The 12,647-nt window shown below is 44.8% G+C and overlaps 1 protein-coding gene across 1 annotated transcript in view; it reads right to left on the bottom strand.

The window, feature by feature from the left end:
• Positions 1-12,647, bottom strand: part of cfap61 (cilia and flagella associated protein 61) — a 174,834-nt gene that overhangs the window by 44,449 nt on the left and 117,738 nt on the right. The window contains exons 21-22 of the mRNA XM_080199899.1: positions 10,439-10,731; positions 5,154-5,481 (exon numbers count right to left, since the gene is read on the bottom strand). Of these exons, the coding sequence (XP_080056025.1) occupies positions 5,154-5,481; positions 10,439-10,731 (621 nt within the window). The remainder of the gene's footprint in view (positions 1-5,153; positions 5,482-10,438; positions 10,732-12,647) is intronic.

Genomic DNA, 12,647 nt, shown 5'->3' on the forward strand with positions numbered 1-12,647 from the left:
GAAGTTTTTAAACTGAAATGTATGGGTACAGTTTGCCGAAGCAAATAGTTTGAAATTTGTGTCAAATGAGGTGAGTTTAAAATACATATTTTACGAACCTGTATAATAGACCTATTCTATGAAAATAATTTTTTAAACTGACTTTAAGATTCTGCAGTAATGACTAATTGTGATATTGCCTTAATAAGTATTTAGTTCATATTACAAGAACAAAAATCTAAAATAAACCTTTCTTAAACTGGCTCCCGACCTGCCACCAAACCATAATGAGGACTATTAAACAGAATACAGTTTAATCATGGAATCATAGAATCCTACAGTGCAGGATTAAAAAACTTTGAAGATCTTTTTCCACCCAGCGATGATAGTAGTAATTGCGCACCAAATATTGTAAATGGATAGAAGTTTAAGTTTATTAATTTGTGTCACAAGTATTATTAACACTGCACCAAAGTTACTGTGAAAAATTCCTTAGTCGGCACACTCCAGCACCTGTTCGGGTACACTGAGTGAAAATTTAGTATGGCCAATGCACCTAGCCAGCATGTCTTTCAGACCATGAGAGGAAACCAGAGCATCCAGAAAAAACACATGCAGACATGGGGAGAACGTGCAGACTCCACACAGACAGTGACCCAAACCGGGAATCGAACTCGGGTCCCTAACGCTGTGAGGCAGCAGTGCTAACCACTGTGCTGCCCCAAGATATTGTTTGTTGTAGTGTTGATCACTAAGGAGGTTAAGGGTCTGTATTGTTACAGGTCCTAGTCTCAGAGTCTCTTTCTGAGGAGGCAAATGGAACAAATTGGTCCTCGTTACACTGCCAGCTTATGCTTTGCTGTCTACGCAACACAGCAGAGCTCTGTGAATTTATATTTTAACTGACTGGCTTATGAATGCCAGATAAATTTTTAATGTTGACTGCTACCATAGAACATAGACAAGGCAGAAAAACGTTCCTTAATAGAGCTCTGTGGTCAATGCACATCATCATTTCAATTATAGCAACATTAAAACAATTCAGTTCCCTTTACAACTAGGACTCAACTGCATCAATTTGAAATTTGAATCAATAGACTCAGCAGACACATATCATGCTAATTTTAATATGATATCCTACTGAAAATGCAAGCATTCACTAGATATGAGCCATGGAAAAGAAGCAAGATTATGGTGCCATAGGTGATGGAGGAAAAGCCTGTGTGAGTGGAATGGGATATTAATGAGGTATTATGTTGAGTGGGATGACCAGATGTAGCACGTTAACTACAGCACTGACGTAAGTAATTGCACTTGCAGCTAGTAACTTGAAGTGTTAACTAATGCCGCGATTATAAATCAATATGAAGTTGATGCTTTAGTTACTACAATGCAGGTCACAAATTTATTAGGCTTTCCAACTGATTATAAGCACTTAATCGGGAACAGTGTTTTTTTATCTTTACCTGGTAGCAGCTATTAAAGTCATCAGTTTTGCAATATTCCATCTTATAAGTACAACTGGTAAGGTAAAGCACAGAAAAAAATAACGGAAAGGACAAAATACGGTGATCTGGCCACTTGATTTTGCCAATATTCTACCATAATTGTTTGTCAACTGGTAAAGTTAAATTAGAAAGTTGTCTTAGCTGCATCGTTCAGTGGATTTTTGGGATTTCCCTCAGCTGATATGACAATGAATTCTAGTTCCAAATGTTCTGAAGTAAATACTGTTACAATTCCAATGGAGAGCAATAAACTAAAAGTGCCAAACTTTCTAATTGATTCCAACAAAATAAACTGATGGACCAGATTTCACTTTTTATAACTTTTACACTAACAATCAAACTAAAATCAACATAAATTAAACATAAATTAACAGGCTAGTTGTACTTCATAGAATCCATAAATTGCACTTCAAATAACCCTCACAAGAAGGACCGCGTGGATTTATTGGAAGCCTCCTGAGCACATATGGCATCAGCTACATTGTCTTTCAAAACTTTTGCCTTCTTCAGGTAGACTTTCAGTTCTGATCATCATGCAGGTTTTAACCAACCGATCCTGCTCCAGCAGCCACTCCCAATAAATCAGACTTTCACAGGCAAGGTCATCACCAAAATGGCCAGATCTGACTGATATAAGTGAAGCAATAGCCGCAACTTTACTTTTCTTATCCTTGCTGCTAAATCTAGCCTTCAGATTTCGTTTTTGCCAGCTGTCCCACCCGCCGGAATTTTACTGCCCCATCCGCCGTGGAAATAGAGCAGGCGAGGGATGGACCGTGAAACGGTCCATTGACTTTGGGCAGAATTTTATGGTTTCGGGACAAGGCCATAAAATCCTGCCCAGAGCCTCTCCACAGCAATCTGCACTGTTCTGCTGCTGAAATCTCTCCTGGGATTTGCTTTTCCAAAATTAGTATCCCATCCGCGACGTTTCCTACCATGAGTGGGACCAGAAAATCCTTGCCCTGATCTCTGAGGTTCTATGTTTTCATTTTGGTTTCAATCAGCTCCCATTTGCTTAGTAACCTGAAATCACAGTCTGACTTCCCAGATATGCAATGTCACAGCAAGGAATCTAAAGTCACAACTCCTTTTCCCAGAAATCTTGAAATTTTGGGCCGGGATTTTTTGCCCCGGTTGCATGGGCAGGTTAGGCAATGGGAGCAAAAAATATCGCGAGAAGGCCAAACTCACATTTTAGGTTGACGCATACGTGATGTCTCTGCCCTCATTAATGTTGTGGTGCATTTCTCGAGGTAACAAGATTTAAATAAATTAACATATAATAATCAGACACCTATACCTGAATCAACATCCCCCTCCCACCACATCAGAACACCCATTCATGTTGACATGACAACAAAACAGTATGCAATCTGACTGGCCTCCCCAGGCCTGCATCTGGTGAGCAGACCTCCTACAGGAGGTCAGATGAGTGAGCTCGGGGCCATACCAGGGTAGTGCTCAGGCAGTGCCAGGGTAGTGCAGTGGTTGTTCTCGCATGAACTCCTTTGAGCTAGAGCGGCCTTTAAAAATGGCGGCCTGATCTTTGAGTCTGAGTTGCTGCCAGTGATATGAGGTGGGACCCATCCCTTTAGGTTTTATCTTCAAAATCCAGGACTATATAGCAGAGAAAGCTGCCGTCCACACCACTATTCCCAACTGCCACTGGCCTTTGCCAATTTCCGGGAAAATTTCCCCATAGTTTCTCTTTCAGCTAGGGACTGTCTAAAATAATATAGCCTTTGAAATCAAAGCCAATGCATCCAGCAGAACATCTAATAAGCCATTTGTGCAGACAATACCTCACACATGCTTCCCACTTGTCACACAAATCATGGATTTCATCACAATACCATATCAATTTTAAATTTCACTACCAATAGAATCAGGTTTAAATGATAAGACTTTTTGCTGACCCGAATCATAGTAGCTTATTCATTGCTCAAAGTGGGAAGAGTCACAGCTGAGTTCTATGCTTTGAGCTTTAAATCTGTTTTTCCTTTCTGTTTGCTTCTCTGATCCATGATTTATTCCTTGAAGAAAAGATGGGTGACCTCCCTTTTGAACATTTGTGCCACCTTCTAGGAGTTCTCAAGGAATGGCCTGAGATGATAAAGCTGTCTATGATCTTGTCTTTCTCAACGGAGTAGGACATAACCTTTACTTTGCACCGGGCACACTGCTACCTTTATGCTAAGTTTGCAACACTGAAGTTGGATGCAAATCCTTTCCAATACACCATGCTTCTAAATGACATTTGCATTTAGTAAATGGGTGATAGAATTGTGAAGCAGATTATCAGCAGGGATGGTACAACAGAAAGCCATGCAAGCTTTAAACAAAGACTAGATAAATTTCAATCAGAGCAATTAGTTCTAGAATCACAGTAAGGATACTGATGAATGTTTTGAGAGGCTTAGTTCCATAGCTGAAACATTGGAGGTGATTCCTATCCTGCTGCTTTGATTTTGTAGCGCAGTGGGCTGGAAGACACTAGTGGAGGCCATTTCACAGGCGCCACAGCCTCCACGCATCTCCCTCCGCTGGATTTCCAGCGCTGTCAGCTCCGTGCTAGAAATTGGCATGGAGCTGATTTATGTATTCAACTGCTCGTTCTAATACAATTTAAGTGTCATTATTGGGCCCGGGACTGAAACCTCCAGGCCTGCTAGTCTTTCCCTCCTTCATCCTTGCCAGGAGTATTTCACCAAGCAGGGTTTAGTATAGCTTCTCACTAGCTCCCCACTTGCCCAACTCCATTGAAGTGAAGGGGGGGGGGCAATCGAGGTCCCTCAGAAGGTCAGGCACCAGAAGGGGTGCCCATGGGCATTACCACCTTGGCAATGCCAGCCTAGACCCCCAGCACTGCCCAAGGGGCAAAGTGCCAATGCCCAGGGGGCATCTTGGCACTGCCCACCAGGCATGGGGCAGTGCCAAGGGAGTGGGACCTAATGGAGCAGGGCCTGATGGGAGGGGCAGGCCTTCTCGGAAGGGTGATCAGTGGGGATGTGGGGTCCCACTGCCGCTCTGATTTGGGCTGAGTGACAAAGAAAGGGAGGCCAGCGATCAGGCTGGCCATTGGGGTGGGGGGAGAGTGGCCAGTCTGCTGGGGGGGACAGGGTCAGGGCTGTGGGGGCAGGATATTGAGGCAGGCCAGGAGAGAGTGGGGGGGGGGGGGGGGGGTGCGCAGTGGTGGGGGTTGGTCGGGGCTGGGCCCAGACACATCTTGGGGAGTTGGGCTGTGGACACATCCAGGGCGACAATGTTTGGGCCGTGGGAGGCGTGCACGGCCAACAATGCGATCACGCTGGGCAGAAATCGGAAGTCTGGCGGGGGGTGGGGGGGGGGGCAGGGGGGCACTGTCCATGCGCCAATCTCGGCACTGACAGATCAGCACATGCGCAGACGCCCAGTCAGTGCTGTGCTGCCGGCCTCTCCAGCGGGAATAGCCACCAGCCACTGATTTCTACTAGTGCACTCAGTAGTGCAGCGTGTGGGAGATTCATTTAGAAACTCCCACTGAAAAAAAAAACCCAGCATGATTTACTTGAGTGCGACACTTAGAATTTCTTTGGGAGAATCGCTCCTGTTAAGTTACAAATAACATACAATGATGCAGAAATCATGGACAGAGCAAAATTCTTACGTTTTTCAGTCACATACCTTTGATTTTACATCCAGTATATGTAGGGAGTAGTTTATCAAGCTCTGGTGGTGGCTTAGTCATATCTTCCAGGTTTGGGTCAAACAGGTGTAGCATGAGTGCAGCCAGCTGAAACCCAATTTCTTTCGCATTAAAATTTTGATGGGACCACTGGTCGGCGTAGTAACGACGGGAATATTTAGTTAATGATCCTGCAGCTCTGATTGTTATATCATTGGTATGGAAAGTGGAATCAATTACTAATTTTCCATCAAAGACAAGGCATGCCTTATTGATGGCTTTGAATGCATCAAGGTCCACTTTTTTCTTATTAAAGTTAAAGAAAGCCTGAAAAAGTTAAAAAAAAGGCATTAGATTCAAACACACTTCCCTTTATTTTTAGTTACCCAGAGCTCCAATTTCAAACCAACATAGTCTGCAAGAACAGGATGCATTCATGACGAAGCCCCATTTACATTCTGCTTCAGTTTTGGCTCCATTGAAAAGCATTCTGGGTTGAAAGATCAGCATCCCATCAGCATGTTATTCACACCATTAGAGATCGTATCTACAAAGAACAAACAAAGAACAAAAACAGCCCGGGAAACAGGCCCTTCGGCCCAATGAGCCCACACTGCCATCTCAACACCACCAGTCCCCCTCTCCACCCATGACCCTTGTCTAATGTTTTATGGCCATCCACATTGAGGGAAACTAATTTAGGGACAATTTATTACTGCCAATCAGCCTAACAGCACATCTTTGGAGTGTGGGGGGAAACCGGGGCACCCGGAGAAAACCCATGCAAGCACAGGAAGAATGCGCAAACTCCCACAGACACTGGCCCAAATCCATGTGTCTGCACAGCAATCGGTGATAGTCACTGAGCTGTCGTCTTGCCCAGTATCTGGTCCAGTTTAGGCACACACTAACGACATGAAGCACCAGGCCAATCTCGAACAACCAAGAGCAGCCCAAGTACGACCCATCGCGTGTATGCCCCTCGTTGGACACAAGGCGGACCGAACAGGATCTAAGCACAACTAACAGATAAATCAATTGAAAACAGTGGCTGGGATTCTCCGGTCGTTCACGTCCTGCCACCATCAAGAATGGAGAATGTAGTGCTCAGCCAAGTCCAGGCTGGCCTTCATGATGGGATCATACCTTGGGTGGGCTGAACAGATCAGTGTGAAATGGCACGTGAGGGGGCATTGCAAACTTTTTCTATCGTTTTGTGGGTTGTTGCAAGTCAGCAGCTACGTGGAGGAGTGGAAGTGTTGACTGGAGTGTTCCAGTAGTGGTACACATTGTATATCATGTGTGTGCGTGTTATTTAAAGCTTTTTATTAGTGTCACAAGTAGGCTTACATTAACATTACAGTGAAGTTCATGTGAAAATGCCTGAGTCACCACACTTCAGTGGCGCCTGTTCGGATACACTGAGGGAGAATTTAGTATGGCCAATGCACGTAAACAGCACTTCTTTTGGACGGTGGGAGGAAACCAGAGCACCCAGAGGAAACCTACGCAGACAAGGAGACGACATGCAAACTCCACACAAACAGTCAGCTCAGCTGGGAATCGAACCCAGGTCCCTGGTGCTGTGAGGCACCAATGCTAACCACTGTGCCACTCCCGCCACTGTGCCATGTGTGTATGTGTGTTTCTGGACTTGACCTTGGCTGCAGTTGTTTTTAGGTGTTCTGGAAGATCAGTGCCCTAAAATAGGGTCAATCTGAGGTATGTTGGAGTTGGGTGTTACTTTAACTTGTAGCCATTCATTGAGTGAGTTCTTTATTGGTTTTTACAATGTGAAGATGGAATAAACTGGAGGATGTGTCTAGGGCAGTGGATAGAGGAGAGCCGGTGGATGTGGTCTTTCTAGATTTTCAGAAGGCGTTTGACAAAGTACCTCACAAGAGGTTATTGCAGAAGGTCGAGGAACATGGAGTTGGGGGTAGGGTGTTAGCGTGGATAGAGGATTGGTTGTCAAATAGGAGGCAGAGAGTGGGGGTCAACGGGTGCTATTCGGATTGGCGGATGGTGACTAGTGGAGTGCCCCAGGGGTCGGTGCTGGGCCCTCAGCTTTTTACCATTTATATACATGATCTGGAGGAGGGAACCGAGTGTAGGGTGTCGAAATTTGCTGATGACACCAAGATTGGGGGAACGGCAAATTGTGCGGAGGGTGTGGAGAGTCTGCAGAAGGATCTAGATAGGCTGGGCGAATGGGCCAGGAAATGGCAAATGGAATTTAATGTTGGCAAGTGTGAGGTGGTCCACTTTGGTAGGAAGAATGGTAGGAAGGACTATTACTTACGGGGCGAAAAACTGCAGCAGGCGACGGTGCAGAGGGACCTTGGGGTCCTTGTGCATGAGTCGCAAAAACCCAGCTTGCAGGTGCAGCAGGTGGTCAGGAAGGCGAATGGGATGCTGGCCTTCATAGCGAGGGGGATTGAATATAAAAGTAGGGAGGTCTTGCTGCAGCTGTATAGGGCATTGGTGAGGCCGCAGCTGGAGTACTGTGTGCAGTTTTGGGCGCCGCACCTGCGCAAAGATATTTTGGCCTTGGAGGGAGTGCAGAGGAGGTTTACTAGGCTGATACCGGAGTTGAGGGGGTTGAGCTATGAGGAGAGGCTGAATAAACTAGGCTTGTACTCGTTAGAGTTTAGAAGAATGAGGGGAGATCTCATTGAGACGTATAAGATGATGAATGGGATGGATAGGATAGAGGTGGAGAGACTCTTCCCGCTCAAAAAAGACAGTAGGACTAGGGGGCACAGCCTCAAGATAAAAGGGGGGCGGTTTAGAACGGAGTTGAGGAGGAACTTCTTCACTCAAAGGGTGGTGAATCTCTGGAATTCTCTGCCCGTTGAAGTGGTGGAGGCTGCCTCGCTAAATATTTTTAAGACGCGAGTTGATGGGTTTTTGATAAGAGAGGGGATTAAGGGTTATGGGGAGAGGGCGGGAAAGTGGAACTGAGCAGCGACAGATCAGCCATGATCTTATTGAATGGCGGGGCAGGCTCGAAGGGCTAGATGGCCTACTCCTGCTCCTATTTCTTATGTTCTTATGTTCTTATGTCACCGTGTGTTGCAGTATTGTTCAAGTTTTAACAAGTTCCCTTTTAGGGACTGATCCAAAATGTCGAAGTCAGGAATTTTAATTGTGAGGCAGATGTCGCCAGCATATATGAATTTTTGGAAGGTAGTTTATGAAAGCTCATTTGTGTACAAGTCGAACAGGGTTGAAGCCAGTATTGAACATACATAAGAACATAAGAAATAGGAGCAGGAGTAGGCCATCTAGCCCTTCGAGCCTGCCCCGCCATTCAATAAGATCATGGCTGATCTGTTGTGGCTCAGTTCCACTTTCCCGCCCTCTCCCCATAACCCTTAATCCCCTCTCTTATCAAGAACCCATCAACCCGCGTCTTAAAAATATTTAGCGAGGCAGCCTCCACCACTTCAACGGGCAGAGAATTCCAGAGATTCACCACCCTTTGAGTGAAGAAGTTCCTCCTCAACTCCGTTCTAAACCGCCTCCCCTTTATCTTGAGGCTGTGCCCCCTAGTCCTACTGTCTTTTTTGAGCGGGAAGAGTCTCTCCACCTCTATCCTATCCATCCCATTCATCATCTTATACGTCTCAATGAGATCTCCCCTCATTCTTCTAAACTCTAACGAGTACAAGCCTAGTTTATTCAGCCTCTCCTCATAGCTCAATCCCCTCAACTCCGGTATCAGCCTAGTAAACCTCCTCTGCACTCCCTCCAGGGCCAAAATATCCTTGCGCAGGTGCGGCGCCCAAAACTGCACACAGTACTCCAGCTGCGGCCTCACCAATGCCCTATACAGCTGCAGCAAGACCTCCCTACTTTTATATTCAATCCCCCTCGCTATGAAGGCCAGCATCCCATTCGCCTTCCTGACCACCTGCTGCACCTGCAAGCTGGGTTTTTGCGACTCATGCACAAGGACCCCGAGGTCCCTCTGCACCGTCGCCTGCTGCAGTTTTTCGTAGGGGAGTCCATTGGTTTGTCTTTTCCATGTACTTTTTCCCTGTCCAAGGTAAACTTTGAACTTTCAATTGTTCAACACTGTTCCGATGGTTTTAGTCATCTGAGAGGGAGGACCCATGACAGTTTCAGGAGGAGGCCAATGTGCCAAATGGTGTCGTAGGTTGCTGTGAAGACAGCACCTGTCTTCAAGTTTTTCTGAAAGCCATTTTCAATGTAGGTGGTAAGGACCAGTAACTGTTCCCCTGTGCTACAGTTCTTGCGGAAACCAGCTTGGTCAATGCTGAGAACTTCTTTTACAATTGTGGGGATATGCACTGAAGGATGAGGTGTTCAAGGATTTTGTATGGTACCAACAGGAGAGAGATTGGACTGTAGCTAGCTGCAGTTATGGGGTTTTTACTGGATTTTGGTATGGCAATGACATTTGCTGTCCACCGATTCTTTGGAATGGTGTTGAAATTTATGACCATTGTGTAAAACTAGGTCAGCTGGGTATTTCGTAAATTCCAGCAGGATATTTTCACATTCTGCTACCTTATCAAATCCTGTATGACAGTCTTTAGTTCTGCAACCTCAAAGGAGGCAGGGCTAAATATCTTCTCTGTGTTGCTGATTGCATTATCTTAGTTAATCCCAGATGGTTCAATTGCCATCGCCAATTGACCACTTCTGCTTCTCCCGATTTACAAGAAAATTAAAATCTTTCGCTATTTGCTATCTAATTTTTTGCTCTATTCTCCTCGATCTCCATACTTACGTATTCCCTTACTGCATCACCAGTATCAAGAAGCCTGTAGACAACATCTAGTATAGCTTTATGTTGTTTGCCATTTCTTAAATCTGCCCATTGTTATGCCTACTGCCTGATCAACTTTACTGAAACCCATCTTTTTACCCGTATGGTGCTGTAATTGATGGATATTGCTACTTCCTTTCTTTTCCTGTCTGTCCTAAAGGTCATACAGTTTGGAATATTTGGTTTGCAATCAGGGCCAACTTGCACCTGGGTCTCTGTAGAAAAAAATGACATCAGGCTCCTAAAGCTAAACTTATGCCATACTTCTAACTTAGTTGTATCCCTATCTCACTTGTAGGATTCTGAAGCGGCTTGACAGGGCAGGCAGTGTGAGGTTGTTTCCCCTGGCTGGGGAATCATGCATATTGGAGCACGTCAGTGTCAGGATAAAAGGGTCAGTCATTTCAGACTGAGATGAGGATAAATTCCTTTACACAGAGGGTTTGGAGTCTTTGTTATTGTTTACTTAGAAAGTTTTTGACTTACTGAACATCTTAGACGCAATGGTTGAGAGTCAGTGGTGAAAGTTGAAAAGATGATACGATCGTAGGCATTCCCATCGTTCCACTGAGCAAGCAGACAGTTAGAATACACGGAAACATTAGCTTTCCTGAGTGCATCTTCTAATGCAGTCTCTACTACGGGATTGTTGAAACAACTGATGTTTGAATCCGAAGGTGGTTTCACCAGATGTACGTAAAAGCCATTAATTCCAAAAGACAGAATGGTATTCACTGCGACGTAAGCATCAATTGTGTCCCCATACACAATTATATTTCCTGGAAAAAGAGCAATAATTAGAATGGATGCATTAGAGTATTTTTTGGAATAAAATTCTGAATACTAAGAACATATCTTCCTGGTTTGAGATAAGGGGCGGCATGGTAACACAGTGGTTAGCACTGCTGCCTCACAGTGCCAGGGACCCAGGTTCAATTCCCGGCTTGGGTCACTGTCTGCATGGGTTTCCTCTGGGTACTCCAGTTTCCTCCCACATCCTGAAAAGTTAGATGCATTGACTCGAACAGGCGCCTGACAGCGGCGACTACGGGAATTTCACAGTAACTTCATTGCAGTGTTAATATCAGTCTTACTTCTGACTAATAGATAAACTTTAGATCATACTGAAGTAGACATATTAGCACCCAGCCACAGTTAAATAATTTAATGTGAGGCACACAGCCAGTGTTGCATCGTGTGTCTGCCTTGCATGCAAGCAATGAAGAAAAACAAGAAATAAGGCAGAGAAAGGAGGAAAAAAAGTGAAGGAGGAGAAACTAGCAGAAATGGAGTAGAGAAAAGATGGATAGGGAGACAAAAATGGAAGAAGACAAGTAGATCTGGAAAGAAAAGGTAAAGAGACAAAGGAGAGGGCAAATGAATAAACAAAGAAGAAAAGATGGTTGAAGAAAGAAATGAAGGTGTTGATGTTATTGTCTCTCACCTGGAGGGAAAGGATAATAGCAGTTTTAAAATAAAGACAAGTGACCTATCCCATGGCATCGCATTGTTTACTCATTTTAACTTGTCATGTCAGCAGGACAGCCACTGGAAGGCAGTAAGATCTTGCTTTATTTAAGCAGGTCTCTTAATGATGTTTTTGGAATCTGCCTGTAATTTTAGCCTGAGGCTCAACTAGCAAGAATTGGTGTCCTGACATTAGAGGCTGTGGGAGGGAGGATCTTTTATTTTTTAGGCTTCCTTGTGGGTTAGTAGGAGCCTAACAAGAATACACAGTAGAGAAGGAAAGGAGAGAGTGCATGATATAGCGTGGGATTTTTCAGCCCCACAACTGGAAAATCCCACCCAAGGTCAACAGACCTTTACATGGTCAGCCCTCGCCCACTACAATTCCTGTGGCGGGCAGACAGGAAAATTCCTTCCACAGTGTTACAGTCATAGCCAGGGTGTAGAGAAAGAACAACTTAATATATGATAGGTCCATCCAAAAGTCTGATGGCAGCAGGGAAGAAGCTGTTCTTGAATCGATTGGTATGTGACCTCAGACTTTTGTATTTCATTTCTGATGGAAGAGAGTGTGTCCAGGGTGTGTGGGCTCCTTGATTGTGCTAGCTGCTTCCCCAAGGTAACAGGAGGTGTAGAAGAAGTCAGTGGATGGGAGGCTAGTTTGCGAGATGGATTGGGCTACTTTCACAAACCTTTGTAGTTTCTTGCAGTCCTGGACAGAGCAGGAGCCATACCAAGCTGTGATACATCTGGAAAATACGCTTTCTGTGGTGCATCTGTAAACATTGGTGAGAGTCGCAGTGGACATGCCAAATTTCCTTAGCCTCCTGAGAAAGTCGAGGCATTGGTGGGCTTTCTTAACTATAGAATTGGCATGGGGGACCAGGACAGGTTGCTGGCGATCTGGACACTTAGAAACTTGAAGCTCAGTGCCCTCCCCTCATATGGCTGAAGGAACACCTTCAATGATAACGTCATGATTTGTGCCATTGCAAAACAAAATTACATAGCAAATATCAAAAGTCTCTGACAATTCTGTGTTTCTCCAATTATGGACTATCCTGACATGACAAGCAATACCAACAAAACTAACAGGTGGAAGCCATCTTTTGGTCAAAAGGTATTTCACAGGAAGCGAATCTCTCAGTAATGAAATTAGCAGTCTTTAGAATACAATGGCCAGAAGAATACAATGTCATGCTAATAGGAAACACTTCAGTTTGAAGCA

The sequence above is a fragment of the Carcharhinus amblyrhynchos genome, chromosome 12, assembly GCF_965287045.1.
Source record: "Carcharhinus amblyrhynchos chromosome 12, sCarAmb.v2.hapA, whole genome shotgun sequence".
NCBI classification, from domain to species: domain Eukaryota; kingdom Metazoa; phylum Chordata; class Chondrichthyes; order Carcharhiniformes; family Carcharhinidae; genus Carcharhinus; species Carcharhinus amblyrhynchos.